The sequence below is a fragment of the Rana temporaria genome, chromosome 4 (assembly GCF_905171775.1).
Source record: "Rana temporaria chromosome 4, aRanTem1.1, whole genome shotgun sequence".
NCBI classification, from domain to species: domain Eukaryota; kingdom Metazoa; phylum Chordata; class Amphibia; order Anura; family Ranidae; genus Rana; species Rana temporaria.
Window position 1 is genome coordinate 113,042,400 of NC_053492.1, and position 27,140 is coordinate 113,069,539.

Consider the following 27,140-nt stretch of genomic DNA (forward strand, 5'->3'; position numbering starts at 1 on the left):
GAACACAAGTTCACTTTAATTGTAGAAACAAATTGGCTTTAGGGTACTATGTCAGATGCGCTTTGTCATAAGATCACCAAGCAGCTGCAGGAAGCCACAATAGATAGAATTAATTGTGATTGGTGATTGCCAATATCTTTCTGTATGGTAAGTTTTCTTTGGAAGCATTGACAACAAGTTAGAGAAGCATGTGTATTTAGTAATCACCATATAATCTTTACAGTAACTTCAAGCCTTGTGGTGATTGTACATCAAATACAAATGCAACTCAGAGCTTTAGGAATTACAACCCAAGCTCCAGTCTGCATATACCCTCACCAGCAACACATAGGGCATATTATTCATAACAAAATGAAGCAAAACTTACAGATATATCAGTTATTAGATTGGATTTAATTAAAAATAGAAATCTACCATCTACTACTGACCATCCCTAGCAATAACATATAGGGGTCTGATTCTACCACAAACCTTAGGTAAGCATTGTATGGACATTCGTCTTGGTTTTATTTACATTACTTTGTGTCCCACAGTCAGATGAAATGGCGCTCAAAGAGTACTATTGTACCAGAATAAGTGTTATGCAATTCTAGATTTCACTGGCAGATGACTCTCAGGTAAAACCCCAAATACCAGTTTCCAGGAAGTTGCAAAAAGTGGAGACCCCTATATGTTACTACATGGTCCTGCCAAAAGCTTATGGAAGATTACCTTCTAAAACAGAAATCCTGTTTTGAATTATAAAAAAAGTAAAAACATCCTTTGGTTGCATAGACAAAATTACCGTTCATTTTTTTTTTTACAGTTATAATCTATTTGCTTTAATATCCAATATTAACGTCACATAATTTTTGTTATTTTTTTAACTATTTTTTGAACTGGCAATTCACAAATGATATTTTGTTTAATTGTGTTAACAATATCATTCACTATGTGTTATAAACTGTTCAGTTGTACAAGACATAATTCTTTCTTTTGTCCCTGGCTGCAACGAGCTGTTTCCTAAATAACACAATAATTACAGTATATAATGCTGTACAGTGCTTTCTGTGTGTAGTATAATATATAGAATTTAAAGAAGCAGTCCACATAAAAATACCCTTATTAAGCATTAAAATATATAAGTGAGTATGGACGGTCAAGGAGTACTTGTGTAATCACTGCTGAGGAGTGCTATATGACACTGATATTTAATTAATTTTTTATTACGGATTTTAGCAAACATCTTATGAACAAACTACACTTCAATAGAAGGGAAGGGAATCTCTTGTTTATGTGGGTCCCCTCGTAAGCGCAATAAGTGACTGCCACTTTAACAAACTTATATTATACTACAAACTGTACAGAACGTGTTGCCCGGCTAACTGCTTGCAAGAACACATGGAATAAGCTGACATTTATACATAGAACTAGTGCAAAGATGTACAGCTCAGGGAAACTAACACTTATGAACACTTGACGTTTAATTAAAGGGCCAATAAACTAAAATGTACTAGCTCTTTTATATAAAAGTGTTTTAATAACATTCACTAATAAATATGGAAAAATGTGGAGCTAATAAGAGTTTCAAATATCTTGGATGAAAGTGGTATCGTGATATTTTGCTATACAGAAAATAATTCATGTCTAGTAAACAGGTTGAAGAACACTGTCATGGCATAACATCCTTTATCTTCAAATTGCAGCCTCAAGGGGATCAAAGATCTTAATTTCTGTACAGATTTGTGAACTTTTACACATTTTTACACATCTATATTTATGAATGCTATTAGTACACTTTCTATACATAAACTCCTTGTTTTAGATTAACTTGGTCCTTTAAACCATGTATGCTGCTATAGGCCTGTAACTGTCCGTTAGCAACAAAAGAGTTAATGAACAAAAAAATAGCTTGTTTTGTTTTAAAATGTTTCACCACAATCATCTACGGGACAAATGGGTTATCAAAACTTGTCATCGTCTTTAATTCTGTGAAAGTCTTAGTGCTCTCTTTTAAGGAAGAATGATCAGAGTTCAAATTTTCCTCCAGGTTATAGTGCCTTGCTTTCCAATGCTTCCAGCCCTTGGGAACCTCCATTAGGACACTGCTGTGTAATGCAACAGGCGGTAGTGGAGGTGGAGTCATGAAATGACTAGAGTCAGTTTCCCCAATGGCACTTACATTCTCTACAGGGCTTGGAGTGCAAACATTCTGGGGTATGACCTCTGTAACACCACTGTTGTAAGACAACAGTGGAGCCTCACAGTCATCAAAAGTAGGGGGGAAACTTTCAGGCATGCTTACAGATCTTCTTTCTCCAGTCGTTTTAGGATCATTACAAATGCTACTTGCAGCACCACCCCAGGTGCATATTTCTGCAGCAGATGGTTGTAAGTCTTTTCGCTCCCTATGCTTTAGTCCCCTGAAATAGTGTTTCTTTTGGTGCATCACAAGGGCGGCAGCAGTCTTGCAAACTTTGGAACACTGCGCACAAACAAACCCCTTTTCACTCTGCTCTTCTAAATGTTTTTGTTCATGATTATTTCTTGAAGTAAGGTAGAGAAATTGCTGTGAGCAGAACTTACAGTCATACATTTTTTCTCCAGTGTGAATCCTCTCATGTTTTTTCAAAGTTTTATGCAACAAAAATGTCTTTTTGCAATATTGACATGTGAAGTTTTTCCCAACCTGATGGATACGTTCATGCTTGCTTAAGTTCCCAGGAAAGGAGAAGCATTTTCCACATACCTTGCATGGGTAAGGTTTCTCTCCAGTATGACAACGCATGTGAACCTTCAGTGTTGAAGGATTCCTAAAGGATTTTTGACATAGCTCACAAAAGGAAGCCTTAGTGTCCATCTGCCACCGTGGTGTAGCAACCATTCCTTGCTCAACTTCCTCCTCTTGTTCAGATGTCTTTTCCTGTTCAACTGATTTTTCGGAGGGACAGTCAAAATCAAATGTTTCTGGAGAGTCTTCTGCACCATTTGTATTTTCGTCAATGGCCTCTCCAGATGATTTTGTGTCAACTTCACTTACATTTTCGTCAGTAGGTCTGGGTCTGCTGTGTTTTTTCCTTTTCTTCAATTTCCTGAATTTCTTAAAGTGCTTTGATTTCTTTTTGGGCTTATAGTTGTAGTAAGGTCTCCATGGTTTGTCAGACACGTCTTGGTCACTAGCATCATCACACATCTCCTCCATTTGGAGACTATCTGATCTCCGAAGTCGAATGGAGCATCTTTCTTTCTTGTCATCATCTGAATCCATCCATGCTCCCTCAGGCTCTGCATGTTTTGGTCTTCCACTCTTCCTAAAGAACAGAGATGAACCAGAGATTTGCCTTTTCACCAAAGCTTCACTTCCAATTTTAACTGTGATTTGGCAAAGAGGAGCAATTCCACTATTAACAAGAGTTCCAGGTAGGGCTGGTTTGGCTATGTATGTTTCTGTTTTATTCCCTTCACGAATAACACTTTTATTATTTTTAGATGAAGGTGCAGGAAGAGATAATTCCTGCTCATCCTGATGAGCATCACCATTTTTGTACCCTATGGGGGATTGCACCTCTGTATTTGCCTCAGTTGCTTCAGGGTTACTTTCTTGGCTGGTATCTATTTCAGGTGAAACAATGGTTCGGCTGGGATTCCACCCTGTCCCATTTGCAGCTGTACCAGTTATTGCATTACCATGCATTATCACAGAGGAAACTCTGCTGCTGTGCATGATCACTGAGGGTGCAGAATTGCTAGCATTAATAACAGATGGAATATTCTTATTTTCATTCAATTGTGGACCAGGTGCACTGCCACTCTGCTTCAATGTTAAGGCTGAAACATGTGAAGGAGAATTAACTTTACCAACAGTCAAGACATTTGTGTTTTTGTCAGATTGTGTTATATCAAAAGGCCAAGTCTCCTGGGTCGTTGTTGAATTTGTCACATTCTGTGATGGAGCATCTAATGTGCTAGAAAATGGCTCCTGGCTGTTCAAAGAGAATGGTTGTGAATTGAGAGCATTCTGAACAGCTGTGGGTGTGGTAAAGGAATTTTGAACTTGAAAGTGTGCTGCTGAAGCTGTTCTAGGGGTTTTCAGTGGGGGTCTTTTACACTTCATGGGTAAAAGTCTATATAGTTTGTAAGGATAGATGCTTGGCTTGAGGCCCCTGTTTGCTTTACTTCCTACCCCCAATCTTGGGTCAATGCCATGGGAAGATTTCTGATGATTTTTAAGGATATAGTAAGTCATGAATGTTTCTAGGCAAAATATGCACTGATATCTTCGGTCCCCGGTGTGCCAGATTTCATGTTTGGTTCTATATTCAGCTAAGGCAAATACCTTGTTGCAATAATGGCAAGGGTATGACTTCCTCCATGAGTGGACATTTGAATGCCGTCGAAGACTGGATAGAGTTAAATAATTTCTTTTGCATACAATGCAGACATAAAATATTTTATCATCTACTATTTTAACAAAGTGGTCTGTTGCAGATGAGGAGCCATTTGTCAGAGCATTCTGGTTAGTTGTAGATTCTGTAGGAGTGCAGTAGTTCTCTGTTGAGGCACCTTGTGAAAGATTGTTGGGTATCCTCAAATCTCTGTCCATGTGCACAACCTTAAAACAGATTTGTTCATGCCGCTGTAGGCGTTTAAAGTGTGCAAATTCTTTGCTGCAGTTTTTGCAGTGTAAAGTCACATGGTGCTTTTTAGGAAGAGGATATAGACCAGCATCACAGAAAGACTGGGTGTCAGGTGGGTTACCAGGGGGAAGTTGTGGTAAGGTGCTTTCTTCTTCCCTTTGGCTGTAGAATTCAGTTTGGTTGGCGGTTTGCTCAGAAGAGCAACTCACACTATTAGAGGTACAAGTCTGAATGATTGCTTGTGGGTTAACACACTGAGGTTCTAACACCAGCATGCTGTTGGCTGACTTGGTTTCCTGGCTGGTAGAAACTGTACCAGGAGTTGTGCATTCCTGATCCCTTGTATGGCTACCTTTATTGCCATGGTCAAATACAGAGTCTCTTTTGTATGATGCATCACCAGAAGACACTGCATAGGAGTGCTCAGCCAAAGTGTTTACTGGCTCTCCATCATTACAGACCCCATTCTCACAGTTACCACCATTATGCACCTCTTCAGTGGAGCCTGTGCTCTTTTTAAAATTTGCTCTTAGATCAAGAGGAGAAAAGCCATTTGCTTCAGTTTCCAAAATAGAAAAGGCATTGGTGATTCTTGGTCCATTAGCAATAGCCGGGTCATCTCCCTTTTTGTCCACACTCTCTGATTTCAGTCCGTTTTCTCCTCGATAAAATGCAAGTGGCGCATTTCCTTCAGGTTCAGTTGAGCAAGCAACTGCAGTAGACTTTTTGGAAGCTTTGATGTTTTCTAAAAAGGTTATGCCTAGCTTTTTACCAGCATCTACAAGATCAGTCAGGGTCTCCTTTTTCTTCACAGCAATCTTTGAGCTGTAAATAAAGTTCAATATCTCAGTAAATGTGTCTGCTTTCAAGTCATTGAGCTCCAAGACATGTCCCTGTATTAATATGCTCTGGCTCCGAAAATGGTTTCTAAAGTACAGGCTGGAGGCTGCCAGTATATTTCTGTGTGCTTTGAATTTAGTATCTTCAACCACAATGGTAACGTCACACAAGAAACCTTGCATACGCTGTTCATTTAGATTACAGAGAAGGTTCTCTCCGTGAAGGCTGTCTGCTATGTCTTCTGAAGTGCACATTCTGATCTAAGCATAAGACTCTAAAGGAAAAAACAGAAAAAAAGGTTTAGTCTGCTGAAACATGTAGATACATTTTTACTTATTAATCTGTTTCTAGCATATAAAGAAAAAGTTTTACTAAATTTGTGCAGTATAAATAAACTGTAATAGTACTGTGCTGTGCCATATCTCTAGTCTAACATTCTTCTGAGACAGCAATACAATCTCCAAAGACCTTAAATAAAACCTGTGCCAAAAGAATATAGAGACCAACATTGCTTCTTCTAAAAATTGTGTCGCTGCTATGCAGACCTACTTTAAAGGGGTTGTAAAGTTACATATTTTTTTAAAATAACAAACATGTTATACTTACCTCCACTGTGCAGTTAGTTTTTCACAGAGTGTCCCCGAACCTGGTCTTCTAGGGTCCCTCGGCGGCTGTGTTGGCTCCTTCCCGCAAGAACTCAACACCTTCATGCGATCGAGCGAGCATGGTGTTGAGTTCCTGCGGGCGCACTCCCGTGATACAGCCGGCGGCTATTTTCATTAACTGTATCACTCGGCCCTGCCCCCGGCGCGCCGAGTCATTGGATGTGATTGACAGCAGCGCGAGCCTTATGCCCCGTACACACCATCACTTTATGTGATGAAAAAAAATGACGTTTTTAAAAACTTCACTTTAATTGACCGTGTGTGGGGGAAAACGTCGTTTTATGTCTTCTAAAAAACGACCAAAAAAAATTGAAGCATGCTTCAATTTTATGTGTCGTTTTTCAAAACGTCAACTTTTACTTCACAGAAATTGACCGTGTGGAGCAAAAAACGTCGTTTAAAACGAAGTTTTTTCACCCGCGCATGCCCAGAAGCTACTTATGAAGCAAGCTTCAATGGAAAAAGTGGTGAGAACGTAACCTCGCTTTGCTAGAACATTGTGAGAAAAACGATGGTGTGTAGGCAACTTCGTCTTTGAAAATTGACGTTTCAAAAACGTCATTTTTTACTTCACAGAAAATGTCGTTTTTTTAAATCACATAAAGTGATGGTGTGTACGGGGCATAAGGCTGCGCTGTTTTCAATCCATCCAGTGTAGCCAATGAACGGCCAGGCTCAGAAACGAGGAGGATGATGGGGGCGAGCGCGGGACTTTCGAGGGCTCAGGTAAGTAAAACAGGGGCTCGGGGCGGGGGGCGCAGTATTGTCGGATGTTTTTTCATCTTAATGCATCCTATGCAAATAACACTTACCTTTACAACCCCTTTAATTAAAGGGTCACTAAAGGAATTTTTTTTTTTTAGCTAAATAGCTTCCTTTACCTTGCTGCAGTCCTGGTTTCATGTGCTCATGGTTCGTTTTTGCTTTGATGTTGCTGTAATTCCTCTCTGTTCTGGACACATCCTGGTTGCCTGTTTCCTGATAACCACAGTACTGGGAGATTTCTCACGGTGGTCACTAATCAAGGAGCTGTGTGTAAAACGAAACTGGATTGGTGCTGAGGAGTTTTAGACAAAGTATCACTGCTCTCTATTGGCTGACTGCCCTCTAGTGGCTCTCTGTACATCAGAGAACCAGCAAACAACAGCAAAAACGAAACTACACTGCAGGCACATTATATGATTGTTTTTTTATCTATTTTTAATCATTTTTAAAAGGAATCAGTTAACTATTATGTCTCTGTGCCCTGTAAACAGTCATTTCAGCTAAAAAATTTTTTTCCTTTAGTGACCCTTTAAATGGTATAAAAAAAATTGAAATAAAAAAATTGAAATAAGAAAATGTATAATTTTATGATCAACTTAGATCTAATAAGGAGTTTTCTATATTTTCCAACTGCTGTTTGATAAAACCTGTTAGGCGCAGGCTAGCATACACTGGCCCAGATTCAAGAAGCACTTGCGCCCGTGCAACCATAGGTTGCGCGGCGCAAGTGCTTACTTGCTCCGGTGTAACGAGTGCTCCTGATTCAGGAACCTCGTTACATCGACTGCAGCCTAGGATATGACAGACATAAGCCTCCTTATGCCTTCACATCCCAGGCTGCATTCTTGCGTTGGCCGCTAGGGGGCGCGGCCATTGTGATCGGCGTATAGTATGCAAATTGCATACTACCACCGATTCACAAAAGTTGCGCGGGCCCTGCGCACGCAAGGTACGGAGTTTCCGTACGGCGACTTTAGCGCAAGGTTGCTCCTGCTATAGCAGGGGCAACCAATGCTAAAGTATAGCTGCGCTTCCCGCTCGTGAAATTTTAATTTCACGTCGTTTACGTAAGTGAATCGTGAATGGGGCTGGACGCCATTCACGTTCACTTAGAAGCAAATGACGTCCTTGCGACGTCATTTGCCGCAATGCACGTCGGGAAAGTTTCCCGACGGAGCATGCGCTGTTAGCTCGGCGCGGGAGCGCGCCTAATTTAAATGATTCCCGCCCCCGGCGGGATCATTTACATTAGGCAGCCTTACGCCCGGCTATTTTGCATATCGCCCGCGCAATTTACGGAGCTACTGCTCCATGAATCGCGGGCATTTCAAAATATTTGCGTGGGCGCAGAGCAAAACTCGTTGCCCTTTGCCCACGCAAATATTGCGTGAATCTACCTGAATCTGGGCCAGTGTATATGTGTCACTTAAAGTAATACTAAGCACAAAGGGGGTTATTTACTAAAGGTAAATCCACTCTGCACTACAAGCGCACTTGAAAGTGCACATGGAAGTGCAGTCGCTGTAGATCTGAGGGGTAGATCTGAAATGAGGGGAAGCTCTGCTGATTTTATCATCCAATCATGTGCAAGCTAAAATTTTGTTTTTTATTTTCCTTGCATGTCCCCCTCGGATCTACAGCGACTTCACTTCCAAGTGCACTTGTAGTGCAAAGTGGATTTGCCTTTAGTAAATAAACCCCAAAGTGTTTAATTTACATTGTCCCTTCTCTTTTTGTATGAGCACGATGGCACTGTAATTATTTTAATAATAAAAAAAAGTACCTCTTTTGCTAATTGATATACAGCTATCACATGACCCAGCTCTTTCCCAGCCTGTCTGTAGAGAAACAGTGGCAGGAGGAGCTTCTAGTCCTCCGCTGCTGGTCACATGTTAAAAAAAAAACAGCCTTTGGAATGCAGAGTAAAAATAAATAATTAATATCAATAACCTGCTTTAATTGGCATACAAATATATATTTGAAATCAAATCTTTATTCTTTTTTACCAAAGACATGGTGTGGGCAGATTTCTTTCAGTCACAGGCTGTCACGCCCCTCCAACTTATGTCTTTGAATAAGAGGGAAGCAAAGCCTTCATCAATCTACATGTAAAATCTCTCCCCCACTGTACTAAGCTGGTTAGTGGGCATAAATGTGGATGGGAGGTAGTGGGCTGTCATACCACTGTGTATACGCCCACATGTGTGACTCTAGAACAGTGATGGCAAACCTTGGCACCCCAGATGTTTTGGAACTACATATCCCATGATGCTCAACTACACTGCAGAGTGCCTGAGCATCATGGGAAATGTAATTCCAAAACATCTGGGGTGCCTAGGTTCACCATCACTGCTTTATAATCACATGGGCTGCTCAGATGTTATAGGGAGGAAATGACCAGCATAAAAACACAATGAAAAATAAGCATGTGCAGAGCTTCCAACACTGCTATGCAAAATCCTTAGTTGCATTGGGGACTTGAACAGAATGGGGAGATAGAGAAAAGCAGGATCAGCCAGTTTTTTTGCAGAATATAGAAAACAAATCTGTGAATGAGTGAGTATGAACAGCATGTATAAAACAGCATGTACTGATAGTTATTTATAATGTGGGTTTAGTGACACTAAGGCCGCGTACACACGATCGGCCCATCCGATGAGAACGGTCCGAAGGACAGTTGTCTTAGGTTAACCCAGTGTTTCTCAACTCCAGTCCTCGGGGCGCACCAACAGGTCTTGTTTTCAGGCTTTCCATTATTGTGCACAGGTGATTTGATCAGTTTCACTGCCTTAGTAATTACCACAGCAGTTTGATCTCAGGGAAATCCTGAAAACATGACCTGTTGGTGCGCCCCGAGGACTGGAGTTGAGAAACACTGGGTTAACCGATGAAGCTGACTGATGGTCCGTCGTGCCTACACACCATTGGTTAAATAACCAATCGTGTCAGAACGCAGTGACGTAAAACACAACAACGTGCTTAAAAAAACGAAGTTCAATGCTTCCAAGCATGCGTCGACTTGATTCTGAGCATGCGTGGATTTTTAACCGATGGTTTTGCATACTAAAGATTGGTTTTGACCTATCAGTTATCAATACATCGGTTACATTTTAAAGCAAGTTTGCTTTTTTTAACCGATGGTTAAATAACCTATGGGGCCTACACACGATCGGTTTTGACCGATGAAAGCGGTCCTTCAGACCGTTGTCCTCTGCTTAACCTATCGTGTGAACGAGGCCTAAGTTTTTCATCTACACATGGTAAGGGGCTCCAGGGTTTGTTTTTGATATGGAGTGAACAACATTTTTGTTTTCTCAGATCTCATATTTTGGCCTGGGTCATTGAGCCCAAAAGGCTTTGTCCAGCTTTGGTTAGGATAAAGCCTTCAGTCCCAGTTTGTGTTGGGGAACCCATTATGGGACACCCTGTTAGTCAGGAACTGACCTAACTTTAGTTAGTGGCTCGGACGAGCAGATGTTTTGTTTTATGTTATGGGCTTGCTGTACAAAGCCCTTCCGCATAAACTGTTGCACTGCTGAATAAAAGTGCAGGATAAACCTGCTAGGACTGTTCCTGGGTGTCCCTGTTTTGTACTTGCTTTACAGAAGCCAATACCAGTTGCGTCTGTCTCCTTTACAAACCACACCCAAATTTTATGAATATATTGAAAATAAAGTCACCACCAAGGCCACAAAGGTTTAGATTGCAGTACAATTTCATCTAAACTTAGCAGACTATACAATTGGATATGTGTGTGCAGTATACAGAAACTAGAGGAAGTATCTAAATACATGTATAATAAATTCAATCATGAAAATATGTAATGGCAAAGATTAAAATGTCCAATTAAAAGGCTTTACAATAAGAACTCAAATTTGGTCTTGGAAATATAAAATAGTGTAGAATAGCTGTGCTAAATCTTATTTACTGTATTTATCGGCGTATATCGCGCACTTTTTTGCCCTGAAAATCAGGGCAAAATCGTGGGTGCGCGATATACGCCGATACCCGCGCCGAGTTTTGAATACTGCGCCGACATATACAGAGCGCAGTACACTCGGGTATAGTCGGCCAGCCTCGGCTTCTTCCGCGGTCACGTCCTGGACGTACAGGACGTGAGCGCGACAGTTGCCGAGCCTGCCCGAGTGTACTGCGCTCGGTATATGCTGGCGCAGTATTCAAAACTCGGCGCGGGAAACGAGCGGTGAGGACGCGAGGACGCCGCAGAAGAACGCCGGACCCGCCGAAGAGGACACCGGACCCGCCGCAGAAGGACACCCGAAGCCGCAGAAGGACACCCGAAGCCGCAGAAGGACACCCGAAGCCGAAGAAGGACGCCGGACCCGCCGAAGAGGACACCCGAAGCCGCAGAAGGACGCCGGACCCGACGAGGCCGCCGATGGACGCCGCGCAAGACACCAAAACTGTAAGTACAAAAATAACTTTTTTTCCACAGGATTGGGGGTCACTTTAGGGGTGCGCGGTATACGCGGGAGCGCGTTATACCGCGATAAATACGGTATATGAAACCTGATAGCAAATCCCCAACATAATTAATAAATCCCCAACATAATTAATAAAAAGACAAATAGCCAGATTCAGGTAGAGTTACGACGGCGTATCAGTAGATAAACCACCTAAAAGATGGCGCAGCCAATGTTAAGTATGGACGTCGGAACCGCGTTGAATTTTGAAATTTTTATGTCGTTTGCGTAAGTTGTCCGTGAATGGGGCTCGGCGCAATTTCCGTTTGGAGCATTTGGAGCATGCGCACTGGGATACGTCCACCGACGGCGCATGCGCCGTTCGTTCAAAACGTCAATCACGTCGGGTCACGATTCATTAGCATAAAACACGCCCACCTTTTCACAATTTAAATTAGGCGCGCTTACGCCGGCACATTTACGCTACGCCGCCGTAACTTAGGATGCAAGTGCTTTGTGAATACAGCACTTGCCTCTCTAACTTACGGCGGCGTAGCGTATATGAGATGCGCTACGCCCGCCTACATCTACGTGAATCCAGCTACAGAACTGTTTTATAGGTTTATCGTACCCCTGAATGAATGGGGTTTCTCTGAAACAGTCAGTAAAAAGCCCAACTCGAGGTGATCATATTCTAAACCTAGTACTGACAAATGGGAAATAATTGTCTGATGTTGAGGTGGGAGAAAATTTGGGTTCCAGTGAACACCAATGTCTTTGGTTTGATATTAACCACTTCCCATTCGGGCCATTTCTGACACTTCACTGTAAAAAATTATGCTCTTTTACTAGAAAATTACTTAGAACCCCCAAACATCGTATATATTTTTTTAGCAGAGACCCTGTAGAATAAAATGGCGGGTGTTGCAATTTTTTATGTCACGCGATATTTGAGCAGCGGTTTTTCAAATGCAATTTTTTGGGGAAATTTATTTTTCATAAATTAACCACTTCCCATCCTGCGTATAGACAGCCGCAAGGTGTATAGACATATGACGGCCGCAAGGTGGCTCTGCCATCCCGGGCAGCCATCATATGACGTCCGCGGCTTCCCGACTGCTAAACACACAGATCCACATCCTGTCAGGGGAGAGGAGACCGATCGTATGTTCCTTGTATATAGTCAGCCCCCCCCCCCACACAGAATCACTCCCTAGGTAACACATTTAACCCCTTGATCGCCCCCTAGTGTTAGCCCCTTCCCTGCTAGTGACATTTATACAGTAATCAGTGCATATTTAAAGCACTGGACGCTGTATAATTGTCAATGGTCCCAAAATATTGTCAAAACTGTCCGATCTGTCCGCCGCAATTTGACAGTCCTGACAAAAATCACTGATCCCCGTCATTACTAGTAAAAAAAAAATAATATAATAAAAATGCCATAAATGTATCCCCTTTTTTGTAGGTGCAAAAACGTATGCGCAAACCAATGCTTATTGCATTAACCTGGAACCAGCAGGTTTTGCCAGCAGCCAGTAGGCTCCCCCTCTGGGAACTGAATTTTCTCCCCTCTATTTCCCTGGATGGTGATTGATGTTCAAACCATCTCCAGGCAAGCCTTACGGATGATTGTTTCCCCCTTATCCACTCTGAGGTCGACACTCTGAGGTCCACTCTAACGTTCAATACCATTTATTTTAAACTTTGACTATTCAACCATTTTTTTACTTTATGGAATAAATAGCATTGTTTATGCATACAGTACTACGCTGGAATACATTTGATCATTCTTTCAGAGTGCTGCATTTAAAATAAAATAATTTTTAACAGAGAGAGGGGAACAACGTCAGTTTCTCTCTCTCTGTACAGGGCACCCATCACCGCATCGCTCCCGTCCTCCATGATGGAACCAAAGAGCCCAGGAGGAAAGGGGTTAACATCAGGGGCAGTCAAATGGTTAACTGTGTGTGTTAATAGCCTGTGCTTACTCACTGTCTGGGAGGTGCTTTGACTAGCGGAAGACAAAGATCAGTGTTCCTGCTTTGCAGAAACACAATCAATACCTTCCCTTCTGACAGAACGACAATGTGCCTTGTTTACATAGGCAGATTGTTGTTCTGCGTGTGTCCCGTGTAATCGGCGGGTGCTGGCAGACATCAAGTCTGCTGTACCCATAGATGGGCCTGGTACTGTCAGATAACATACTAGGTATGTGATTTGGCACAGAGCGGCCGCCCTGCCACAGTAAATGTACAGTGGGGTGATTTGAATGTAAAGTAAAATCATTTACAAAAACAAACATTTTAGATATCAAAAGGACACATTTTGCTGATATGGGGAGAATTTTTGAAAAATAAATTGAAAGGTTGGAGTAAAATGACAGGAGTCAGTAATCAGTGAGCACTGTTAAAATCTACCATCCTGGAGACACTTAGATTATATGTCAGGCAAATTAGTAAGGGTAAACTGAAGAAAAAAAACAATATGGTTCATTTAAGTGATAAGTAGGATAGTAAAGGAATAAAAATCTGCATATAAGAGATTCAAGGAAATAGGAAGTGTAGCTGACATAGAACTGTATAAAAACTGATCCCCACCCTTCGGAGACTGGGCTGCAGGGCAGTATTCCAACATGATAACGACCCCAAACACACCTCCAAGATGACCACTGCCTTGCTAAAGAAGCTGAGGGTAAATGAGATGGACTCGCTAAGAATGTCTCCAGACCTAAACCCTATTGAGCATCTGTGGGGCATCCTCAAACGGAAGGTGGAGGAGCGCAAGGTCTCTAACATCTACCAGCTCCGTGATGTCATCATGAAGGAGTGGAAGAGGACTCCAGTGGCAACCTGTGAAGCTCTGGTGAACTCCATGCCCATGAAGGTTAAGGCAGTGCTGGAAAAAAATGGTGGCCACACAAAATATTGACACTTTGGGCACAATTTGGACACTTTCACTTAGGGTTGTACTTACTTTGTTTGCCAGTGGTTTAGACATTAATGACTGTGTGTTGAGTTATTTTGAGGGGACAGCAAAATCATGGGTGGTTGCTCGCTTGGCACTGCATTCATATTCAGTGAATACAGCACATTCTCTGATTGGGCAAGGTGGAGATTGCAACATCACCCGCACTCCTCTCCACCTTATCTATTGTCCAGTATTCATTACAAAAAATACAAGCAGTTCTGTAAAAGGCAGCAGTGCCGAAAGAGTGACCCATTGTAGTCAGTATCCCAGCAGGTCTTGCAAGATCACAGCTATCACTGTAGTAGTGCTAACTATTACAATGACTTTTAGCTTCCCCAGCAGGTATGATACTGTATATGCATACTTACATTGATGAATAATTACATGATACACAGCGCTTTAGCAGACTAAAGCCAACCATAGATGGTTCAAATCTGGACTGGTTCATCAGGGACCAGCCTAGATTCAAATCTATGGTCAGGCTGTTTGTACCCAAGTGGATCCATTAATTGACTTGCACACAACCAGCATGTCGGATTACTACATGCGATTATTCCCAGCAGCTATAGCCGCTAACAATTTCTGTGTTCTCCTTGCAGGGATGGTTCCCTTTGAACCCCCGCTGGGAAAGCACAATAGCTCCGTGGCCCCCCATTCATGGTTGCAACTGTGCTTGCAGGAAAGAAAATCAGATCATCTATGGCAGGGATGCCCAACCTTTTGAAGCGCGAGGGCCACTTAAGCGACTTGGTAACCGATCTCGGGCCACAATGGACAGAGCAGGCAGATGACAGATCCATGTCCACTCTGCATATGCATATAAGATACGCGGATGTACGAGAATCTGGCCCTTAGACTTCTATTATATCCTGCAGGTGTGGTGTACTTTCTGAAGCGCACCAACCCACAGGTAAGAACAGAAGTCTATGGCTCAGTGCAGGTTACCTGCAGGTGTTCTGCGCTGCAATGCGGATCAGTTTGAAAGCTGCCCAGTAACCCTTGCAGAACAGATATGTCCATATATACACTGTGATTTTAGTAATAAACTTACCTTTAATAACAGTCTTCCATTCAGGTATCACCAGCTGTTGCTGTTCCAGGCAGAGAGAATTTGGTATCACTCCACCTGTGACAGAAGCTGGCGCAATACATGAAGCATCGGCTTATGCCAACCCGCCATCCCAGAGCAGGATGTCGCGGGCCACATCAGAGGGCTCTGCGGGCCACTGGTTGGGCACCCCTGACCTATGGCCTGCCTATATGTCACTAAATTTGGCTTAGTTCACCCAGGCTTACTTAACCATTTGCCGCCCGCCAATGACATATTGACGTCGGCAAAGTGGTTGTAGAATCCTGACTGGACGTCATATGACGTCCTCAGGATTTTGAGCCGCTGCGCGCCCCCGGGGGCGCGCATCGCGGCGATCGTTGTTGCAGGGTGTCAGTCTGACACCCCGCAACACCGATCAAGGTAAAGAGTCTCTCCCGGAGACTCTTTACCACGTGATCAGCCGTGTCCAATCACGGCTGGTCACGATGTAAACAGGAAAAGCCGGTAATCGGCTTTTCCTCACTCGTGTCTGTCAGACGCGAGTAGAGGAGAGCCGATCGGCTGCTCCTGTGACAGGGGGGGTCGATTATCAGCACAGCCCCCCCCCGAGGATGCCCACTGGACCACCAGGGATGCCCACTAGTAGGGGTGCAACGGATCAAAAAACTCATGGATCGGATCGATCCTCGGATCAGGAGTCACGGATCGGATCATTTTCGGATCAGCAAAAAAAAAAAGGGTCCGTTTTTTCATTGGTCCAAAAAAAAAAAAAATTATATATATATATATATATAATAATATATTTTTTTTTTTTGGACCAATGGAAAAAAAGGAACCTTTTTTTTTGCTGATCCGAAAAAAGAGCACAATAGCAGTTCACAGGGGTGGATTAAAGAGGAAGCAGGTGAGGCTGTTTGGGACTTAAAGTACAATCTTGATGTTTTTACAGCTTGTTTTTACATGTTTTTACATGTTTACATGTTTTTACATGTACATGTTTTTACAAATATATATATTTTTTTGCTGTAAAAACATCAAGTATTTGTACTTTAAGTCCCAAACAGCCTCACCTGCTTCCTCTTTAATCCACCCCTGTGAATTGCTATTGTGCTCTTTTTTCCCCTTTCCCCCCCCTCCTCTCACACCAGTGCTTCACTGCTAACATTCCCATTCAGCTTGCTAGAGCCCAGTGCACAGCGTGACACGCCTCCCCGGGGAGGCAGGGAGGCGTGTCACGCTGGGCTCTGGCAAGCAGACTGGCCGCCGCTCCGGAGCTAGGCCGAAGCCGGGGACTTTCCTAGGCCTAGGCTCCGGAGCGCTCCGCGGATCGCGGGGTGTGCCGATCCGAACGGGGTGGCCCGTTCGGATCACGGATCGGTGACGATCCGTTGCACCCCTACCCACTAGACCACCAGGGATGCAAAAAAAAAAAAAGGTATGCCACCCTAGACCACCAGGGATGAGAAGGACACAAAAAATGCATGCCAATCAGTGCCGCAATGGATGCCAATCAGTGCCCACAATGGGCATCACTGATTGGCAGGCATTGTTTGGCACTGATTGGCATCCATTAGTACAACACATACGATAGTGCCCATCTATGCCACCTATCAGTGCCCATCCATGCCGTCTATCAGTGCCCATCCATGCCGCCTATCAGTGCCCATCCGTGCTGCCTATCAGTGCCCATCCGTGCCGCCTATCTGTGCCCATCCGTGCCGCCTATCTGTGCTCATCTGTGCCACCTATCCGTGCCCATCCATGCCACCTATCCGTGCCGCCTATCAGTGCCCATCCGTGCCGCCCATCAGTGCCGCATATTAGTGCCCATCAATGCCACCACATCAGTGCCACCTCATTGGTGCCCATCAGTGCCGCCTTATCAGTGCCCGTCAGTGCAGTACCATCAGTGAAGGAGAAAACGTACTTATTTACAATGTTTTATAACAGAAACAAAAAAGTGTTTTTTTTTTGGTAATTTTTTTTGCAGAAAATAAATATCCCAGAGGTGATCAAATACCACCAACAGAAATCTCTATTTGTGGGTACAAAATGATAAAAATTTAGTTTGGGTACAGTGTAGCATGACCGCGCAATTGTCATTCAAATTGCAACAGTGCTGAAAGCTAAAAATTGGTCTGGGCGGGAAGATGTATAAGTGCCCTATATGGAAGTGGTTAAGTGTACCCCCATGCGAAGAAGGGCCATGTTTGCCCACATGGAATGCACTGGTGTTACTATGTGTTAGATTTTCATGGACATCCTGTGTGGTCACAGAAACAGGAAAAGTGAAAATCTCTCCAATGACACACTAATAAAATTACTTTAATTAGAGTAGGAAAGAACTGTTGTAAGAGTGTTACTCATGTCCCCATCGGGTAGATTCCCTTCACTCCCTTTGTTGTCACTGAAACAAGAAGTCAGAGGAAGTCAGTGGGGACACAAACAGTAATAAAAACCTCTTCTCATTACATTAAAGGGTTTCTCTAAGGTATGGCATTAAATTTTGCATGGTTCAGCTCATCACTGGCAGTGTACTGGCACAATGCTTAGCACTGTTGCCCTGCAGTGGGTTTCTGGTTACACTTTCCTTAGTTCTATGTCCAGGTATTGGTAGAACCATTTAAAAAAAAGAAGAATGGCTGCACATCCGAAGGTTCCAAACAACGTGTCTTTATTCAAAATCACCAGGATACACCAGGGGCCAGATTCTCAAAGGACTTACGACGGCGTATCTCCACGTACGCCGTCGTAAGTCAGAATCTGTGCGCCTGATTCATAGAATCGGATACGCCTCTCTGTTGCCAAGATATGAGCGGCGTAAGTCTCCTACGCCGTCGTATCTTGGGGTGCATATTTACGCTGGCCGCTAGGGGCGCTTCCATAGATTTACGCGTCGAATATGTAAATGACCTAGATACGCCGATTCACAAACGTACTTGCACCTGCTACGCCGTTTACGTAAGGCTTACGTCCGGCGTAAAGTTACCCCTGCTATATGAGGCGCAGGTAATGCAAGGTATGGACGTCGGAACAAGCGTATTTTTTTATGTCGTTTACGTAAGTCGTACGTGAATGGGGCTGTGCATAGGTTACGTTCACGTCACAGGCATTGAGCCGGCGTATCTTAGGGTGTAAATTCAACGTGATACTGAGCATGCGCGCGCATGCGCTGTTCGTTAGGCACGCCATTTACGTGGGGTCACGATTAATTTGCATACAACACGCCCCCTACCAGCCTACTTTGAATTAGGCGGGCTTACGCCGGCCAATTTACGCTACGCCGCCGCAACTTACGGAGCAAGTGCTTTGTGAATACTGCACTTGCCTGTCTAAGTTGCGGAGGCGTAGCGTAAATAGGATACGCTACTCCCGCACAAAGTTACGCCCTCCTACATGAATCTGCCACCAGATATTTAGTCACGTAGACACGTTTCACACATCCACCAGGTGTCCCTGGTGTATCCTGGTGATTTTGAATAAAGTAGGCGGCTATGGACACCGGATACAGGACTCGGGAGAGCGCCCGCAAGGAAATTCCCTTGGGAGAGCGCTTCCCAGGGGGGTTATCGGAAGCGGGGAGGAGCCGAGAAAGCCGCCGAGGGACCCCAGAAGACGTGGATCGGGAGCCACTTTGTGCAAAACTAGCTGCACAGTGGAGGTAAGTGTGACATGATTGTTATTTAAAAAATAAAAATGCAAGCTTTACAATCACTTTAACCCTTTAATTGCCCCCTGATGTTAACCTCTTCCCTGCCAGTGTTATTTATACAGTGACAGTGCATTTGTTTTAGCACTGATCCATTGTATTAGCGTTACTGGTCCCCAAAAAGTGTCACTTGGTGTCAGATTTGTCCACCACAATGTCGCCGTCCCGCTAAAAATCGCTGATCGCCGCCGTTACTGGTAAAAATAAAAAAAAGGTCCATAAATCTATGCCATAGTTTGTAGACATTAGGGTTGTCCCAATACCGATACCGGGTATTTCCTTGAGTACTTGTACTTGGGGAAATGTTCCGACACTTCACCCGATACCTGGGCAGTCAGGGGTGATTGGTGCGGCGGGGGGAATTACAAGCACTGATCTGCCCCCTTTTCAGCTGCTTTAGTGAAAGTTATACATCGGCGATCGGTGCTTGTAACTCCCCCCAAAGCTGCACCGATCACCGCTGACTGTCCCGGTTTTCTCCTCCGTGCTGCTCCCCCCCTCCGGGTCCTTGTCCCCCTCCATGCTGTGTGTCCCCCTCCTGCTGCTCTCCCCCTCCGGGTCCTTGTCCCCCTCCATGCTGTGTGTCCCCCTCCTGCTGCTCTCCCCCTCCGGGTCCTTGTCCCCCTCCATGCTGTGTGTCCCCCTCCTGCTGCTCTCCCCCTCTGGGTCCTTGTCCCTCTCCATGCCCCGTGTCCCCCTCCGTGCTGTGTGTCCCCCTCCTGCTGCTCTCCCCCTCTGGGTCCTTGTCCCTCTCCATGCTGCAGTCCATGCCCCGTGTCCCCCTCCATGCTGTGTGTCCCCCTCCTGCTGCTCTCCCCCTCTGGGTCCTTGTCCCTCTCCATGCTGCAGTCCATGCCCCGTGTCCCCCTCCATGCTGTGTGTCCCCCTCCTGCTGCTCTCCCCCTCTGGGTCCTTGTCCCTCTCCATGCCCCGTGTCCCCCTCCGTGCTGTGTGTCCCCCTCCTGCTGCTCTCCCCCTCTGGGTCCTTGTCCCTCTCCATGCTGCAGTCCATGCCCCGTGTCCCCCTCCGTGCTGTGTGTCCCCCTCCTGCTGCTCTCCCCCTCTGGGTCCTTGTCCCTCTCCATGCTGCAGTCCATGCCCCGTGTCCCCCTCCATGCTGTGTGTCCCCCTCCTGCTGCTCTCCCCCTCTGGGTCCTTGTCCCTCTCCATGCTGCAGTCCATGCCCCGTGTCCCCCTCCATGCTGTGTGTCCCCCTCCTGCTGCTCTCCCCCTCTGGGTCCTTGTCCCCCTCCGTGCTGCAGTCCGTGCTCTGTGTCCCCCTCCTGCTGCTCTCCTCCTCCGTGCTCCATGTCCCCCTCAATGTCCTCCTCCACCCCCTCGATCTGTCAGGATGGAGAGCGTAGGTAGGAGCCGCTAAATCTGGCTCCTACCTTTTCCGAATGTACAGAGTCAGTGATCACTGACTCTGTTCATTCACATAACTGAAACATTGTAACCTGCTTCAGTTTATGAATGGAGAGGAGCTTCTCTCCATTCTTTTTAGCTGAGGCTGCAGAGAAAGGGACTGGGGAATCTGTGTCCTTAGTCCCTTTCTCTGTCTCAAAGGGGAGATGTCAGGGGTCTGTTAAAACCCTGATATCTCTCCAAAGACCCCCAAAAGGGCTGATAAAAAAAGCAAAAAATACTGACACATGTGCCACTGTCACATGACATTAAAAGAAAGTATCGGTAATCGGTATCGGTGAGTACTTGAAAAAAAGTATCGGTTCTTGTAGTCGGTCCTAAAAAAGTGGTATCGGACAACCCTAGTAGACATGATGGCCCAGATCCACAAAGAAATTACGCCGGCGTATCTATTGATACGCCGCGTAATTTCTACGATGCCCCGTCGTATCTTTGTTTTGTATCCACAAAACAAGATACGACTGAAGGTGGGCTCGATCCGACTGGCGTACATCTTAGTACGCTGTCGGATCTTAGGTGCATATTTCCGCTGGCCGCTAGGTGGCGCTTCCGTTGATTTCCGCATAGAGTATGCAAATGAGATAGATACGGCGATCCACAAACGTCCGTCCGGCCGGCTCATTTTTTTACGTTGTTTCCGTAAGGCTTTTTTCGGCGTAACGTTACCCCTGGGTCTATGAGGCGAACGCAATGTTAAGAATGGACGTCGGGCCAGCGTAGAATTTTCCGTCGTGTACGTCGTTTGTGTAAACGTTCGCGAATAGGGATTTGCATAGAATTACGTTCACGTCGAAAGCACTGGCTTGTTGTGGGTTAATTTCGAGCATGCGCACTGGGATACCCCACGGACGGCGCATGCGCCGTTCAAAAAAAACGTCAATTACGTGGGGTCAATAGGAATTACCATAAAACACTCCCCCATCTCATCCATTTGAATTGCGCGCCCTTACGCCGACACAGTTACACTACGCCGCCGTAACTTACGGCGCAAATTTCTTTGTGGATACGGAAAATACGCTGTAAGTTACGGCGGCGTAGTGTATCTGAGATACGCTACGCCGGACTTACAGATGCGCCGAGGTACGTGGATCTGGGCCGATAACTTTTGTGCAAACCAATCAATATACGCTTATTGGGATTTTTAGAACAAAAAACATGTAGCAGAATACACTTATTTGCCTAAATTGATGAAGAAATTTGATTTTTAAATGTTTTTATTGGATATGTTTTATAACACAAAGTAAAAAATATTGTTTTATTTTTTTTAATTGTTGGTCTTTTTTTGTTTATAGCGCAAAAAAAAAAAATGCAGAGATGATCAAATACCACCAAAAGAAAGCTCTGTTTGTGGCAAAAAAGACATACATTTGGGTACAACATCACTTGACTGCGCAATTGGCAATAAAAATAACGTAGTGCCGTGTCGCAAAAAATGGCCTGGTCACGAAGGGGGGTAAAACCTTCCGAAGCTGAAGTGGTTAAAGTAAAAATGGCCTGGTTATGAAGGGGGGTAAATCTTCCTGAGGGCAAGTGGTTATTAAAATACAAGTCAGGACAATATAAGAATAATGGAGCCATTGCTGTCTTTTAATCTGCCCACAGGTGAAGAATTGGAGTCTGTAGAGGCTAGCCCAGGCTGTGCCCACTGTATGCCTGTCCATGAAGGAGGGGTGCCCAGGCCTGATTACATGACATCCCCCCCCTACACCTGGTGATGGCCTTATTCTGCATACAGCCTGCTGGTCCCACACACTGCACAGGACATCATTAACAATAAACCAAGTATAGACTATGTTAAAGCCGGTAGGAAGTGGAGGTAAGTAGAAGAATGCAGGTGAGTAGTGCAGTGCCCCTCTCAGACAGGCCATGAGTGCACGACTTACCTCCTCCGTCCAGCCGCTGGTGTTTACAAGCAATGCATGGACCTGGCAGTTCCGTTCGGCTCCAGCAGGTGGCGCTCCGGTACCTGCAGGAGAAGCAGAGCGGCGTCTGCCGAGTGGCCCCTCCCTGCTTCCCAATGACCTAATGGCGGTGACATGCATGACGTGGGCTGGTGGTGTGGGCCTGGTGACGTACTTCTAATAGAGGAACCACATCCAAATAGAGGCGAGAGAGAGCACACTATGCCAGCCGCCATTCTGTCTGTGTGCAGAACGGTGCTGGGCAGGGGCTGGACAGATAGAGGGAAGGAGCTGTCCCTGGAAAGGGGGACAAGCCATCTTATCCAGGGACTAGCCATGGTGTCCTGGGGCACAGCATTGCTTCAAAGGACTGCTCAGGATAGACAGGGATTGGTCATAGTTTCAAATCAATGGTCTAGATATCCAAGGGTTAGCCATAGTATCTGGGGGGCTGCTTTGGATATCCAGGGACTGGCCATGGTGTATAGGGACTGGCCTAGATATCCAGGGACTGGCCATAGTGTGTATGAGGACCGGTCTAGATATCTAGGGACTGGCCATGGTGTATGAGGACTGGTCTAGATATCCAGGGACTGGCCATAGTGTGTATGAGGACCGGTCTAGATATCCAGGGACTGGTCTAGCTATCTAGGGACTGGCCATGGTGTATGAGGACTGGTCTAGCTATCTAGGGACTGGCCATGGTGTATAGGGACTGGCCTAGATATCCAGGGACTGGCCATAGTGTGTATGAGGACCGGTCTAGATATCCAGGGACTGGCCATAGTGTTTGAGGACCGGTCTAGATATCTAGGGACTGGCCATGGTGTATGAGGACTGGTCTAGATATCTAGGGACTGGCCATAGTGTATGAGGACCGGTCTAGATATCTAGGGACTGGCCATAGTGTGTATGAGGACCGGTCTAGATATCTAGGGACTGGCCATGGTGTGTGAGGACTGGTCTAGATATCTAGGGACTGGCCATGGTGTATGAGGATCAGTCTAGATATCTAGGGACTGGCCATGGTGTATGAGGATCAGTCTAGATATCTAGGGACTGGCCATAGTGTATGAAAGGGTCTTGTAAAACACAAGACTAGACGTTATAGGTAAAAGGAGCATCCTAACAGTGTATGAGGACTGATATAGATATCCAGGGACTGGGCATAGTGTATGAGGACTTGCCTAGATATCCAGGGACTGGTCATGGTGTCTGAGGACTGGTCTAGATAACTAGAGACTTGCTATAGTATATGGGGACTGGTCTAGATATCTAGAGACTTGCTATAGTGTATAAGGACTGGTCTAGATATTGAGGGACTGGCCATAGTGTATGAGGACTGGTCTAGATATTCAGGTTCTGGCCATGGATTATGGGGGCTGATCTAGATATCCAGGACTGGCTATAGTGTGGGGGAACTGGTCTAGAGATCCAGGGACTGGCAATGGTGTATAGGGACTGATCTAGCTATCTAGGGACATGCCATGGTGTATGGGGACTGATCTAGATATCCAGGAACTAGCGGTGGTGTCTAGAACTGGTCTTGGTGTTTGCAACTGGATGTGATTTCCAGGGACAGGCTGTGGATTTGGGTACTCGGCATTGTGTTGGGGACTTTGTCATGGTGTATGTGGACATGTCTAAATATTCAGGGACTGGTCTAGATATCAAGGAACTGGCTGTGGTGTCTGGGAACTGGTTCAGGTATCCAGGGACTAGCCGTGATGTCTAGAACTAGTCTTGGTGTCTGGGACTGGCCAAACTTTCCAGGGACTGGATGTGACATTTGGGTACTGGCAATGGTGTCTGGGGACTGGTGTAGATATTCAGAGACTAGCTGGGGTGTCGTAAGGATGAGCTCAGGCGTGTTCACAAACCCGCACATGCAGAGCCCACCAGGAAGTCGGCACTTCACAGCGCCAATCACAGGCAGCGAGACATTTCTCCATCTGTGCAGCCGCGGATCGGGAAAATGTATCACTGCTTGTGATTAGCGCTGTGAAGTGCCGACTTCCCGGCGGGCTCTGAACGTGTGGGTTGCAAACACGCCTGAGCTCATCCTTTTGTCTAGGACTGGCCATGGTTCCAGGAAATGAGTGTGGTTCCGTGCACTGCCCAGCTGTGTGGAGGTCAGTATGGTAAATGTAGGCGGTCCAGTCCTGGTCATAGAGCAGCAGTCATGGTGTAGATTGGGTATTAGAGGCTGTAGTCCTCCTTTATCAGTGTGGAGGTCAGTATAGTAAATGTAGGGGTCCATACCTGGTCATGGTGTAGATTGGGATGGGGGTATTAGAGGTTGTAGTCCTCCTTTATCAGTGTGGAGGTCAGTATAGTAAATGTAGGAGGTCCAGTCCTGGTCATGGTGTAGATTGGGATTGGGGGTATTAGAGGCTGTAGTCCTCCTTTATCAGTGTGGAGGTCAGTATAGTAAATGTAGGAGGTCCAGTCCTGGTCATGGTGTAGTTCGGGGTGGGGGTAATAGAGGCTGTACTCCTTTGTTATCAGCTGTGTGGAGACCAGATCATCTCTGATCACCTCTATGATTCAGGAGGACCAGAGTGACATTATGACGTCCAGGACAAAAGTAAACAATAAACACATTTTTTTTTAAAGCATAAGATCAATGGCCCGGATTCTTAAAACACTTACGCCGACGTATCTTTATATACGCCGCGTAAGTGCACAGATGCCCTGTCGTATCTATGCGCCTGATTCTTAATGCTAGATACGCCTGAAATGTGGCTTCATCCGACCGACGTAAGTTTCCAATGCCGTCGGAGCCTGGGCGCATATTTATGCTGGCCGCAAGGGGCGCTTCCATTGATTTACGCGTCGAATATGCAAATGACCGAGATACGCCGATTCAGGAACGTACTTGCGCCCGTCGCAGTAGTATATGCTGTTTACGTAAGGCGTACGTCCGGCGTAAAGTTATTCCACCTATAGGAGTCGCATTCCATGCAAAGGTATGGACGACGGAACAGCCGTCGTATTTTACGTCATTTACGTAAGTCGTACGTGAATGGGGCTGGGCGTAGGTTACGTTCACGTCGTAGGCATTGAGCCGTTGCATCTTAGGGAGTATATTTGACGTGATTCTGAGCATGCGCCGTTCGTTCAGCCCTTCATTTGCATGGGGTCACGCTTAATTTAAATGGATCACGCCCACTTCCTTCCTACTTTGAATTAGGCGGACTTGCGCCGACCAATTTACGCTACGCCGGCGCAACGTAGGGAGCAAGTGCTTTGTGAATACTGTTCTTGCCTCTCTATGTTACGTCGGCGTAGCGCATATGAGATGCGCTACGCCCGCACAAATGTACGGCGCTCTACGTGACTCCGGGCCAATGTTTTTTTTTCTTTTGCTTTCAAAGATAGGGGAGAGATGTGGAGTCTTATAGACCCCAGATCTCTCCATAAAGAGGACCTGTCATCTTTTATTTCTATTACATTCCTTGTAATAGGAAAAAAAGTGATACATAAAAATTAAAGAAACAGTGTAAAAAAAGTAAAGTGCCCCCATCCCTCCATGCACACATACGTAAGTCACACACGCATATGTACACGGTGTTCGCACCACACCTGAGGTATCGCCACAAATGTTAGAGAAAGAGCAATCATTTTTATCACTAGACCTCCTCTGTAACTCTAAACAGGTAACCTGTAAACATTTTTAAACCATCGCCTATAGAGATTTTTAAATATCAAAGTTTGTTGCCATTCCACAAGCGTGCACAACTTTAAAGCGTGACATGTTGGGTATCTATTTACTCAACGTACCATCATCTTTTATATTTTACTATAAATTTGCATTTGAAAAACCACTGCACAAATACTGTGTGAAATAGAAAATTGCAACAATCACCATTTTATTCTCTATGGTCTTTGCAAAAAAAAAAAAATATATATATATATAGTATTTATAGGCGTATAACACACACAGGCATATAACACGCACACTAACTTTAAGAGGGAAGTTTCAGGAAAAAACCTTTCCAGGTAGGCAGGTAGGTTTATTTTATTACATTGCTTGTCTCTTCTGGAAAAAGGGCCTGTCTGCTCACGGTTTTTGAGTTAAGGCTTTAAGATTATGATTGACATTTTTTGTGGCAGTGGAGATTCACAAGTATTCTCTCTGAGAGCCACGTGTATAGATAGATAATTAGATTGCTACTTTGTGTAAGACATTAACTGTACAGTGCCTTGAAAAAGTATTAATACATACCCCTTGAAATTTTCCACATTTTGTCATGTTGCAACCAAAAACATACATGTATTTTATTGAGATTTTATGTGATAGACCAACACAAAGGGGCACATAATTGTGAAGTGGAAGGAAAATGATAAATGGTTTTCAATTTTTTTTTACAAATACAGTAAAACCTTGGATTGCAAGCATAATTTGTTCCGGAAGCATGCTTGTAATCCAAAGCACTATATCAAAACCCACAAGAAATAATGGAAATGGAAACCATTTATTCATAAGTCCTTCAGTCTATAGTCCATATAAAAAGAATATAGCGATGTGATAAGTTGTGTAACCATCAAATGGCCGCCTCCCCAAGAGGATTCGAAGCAAAATCCAGCAGGAGCTACATAGCTAGATTCAGAGACAGTTACGCCGGCGTATCAGTAGATACGCCGTCGTAACTCTGAATCTACGGCGTCGTAAATTTAAGCGTATTCTGGAAACCAGATACGCTTAAATTAGGCTAAGATACGAGTGGCGTAAGTCTCCTACGCCGTCGTATCTTAGGGTGCATATTTACGC

General features: G+C 44.9%; 1 protein-coding gene across 6 annotated transcripts in view; it reads right to left on the reverse strand.

Moving 5' to 3' along the window:
- Positions 1-374: 374 nt before the first annotated feature.
- Positions 375-27,140, reverse strand: part of ZBTB38 (zinc finger and BTB domain containing 38) — a 54,123-nt gene continuing 27,357 nt past the window's right edge. For 4 of the 6 annotated variants that reach the window (XM_040348810.1, XM_040348807.1, XM_040348805.1 and 1 more), the window contains exon 2: positions 375-5,730. In XM_040348810.1, the coding sequence (XP_040204744.1) occupies positions 1,925-5,710 (3,786 nt within the window). In that variant the 5' untranslated portion in view covers positions 5,711-5,730 and the 3' untranslated portion in view covers positions 375-1,924. Of the gene's footprint in view, positions 5,731-7,002; positions 7,045-22,348; positions 22,622-27,140 lie in introns of those variants that run through there. The other 2 variants (XM_040348809.1, XM_040348808.1) reach the window with 2 other exon arrangements.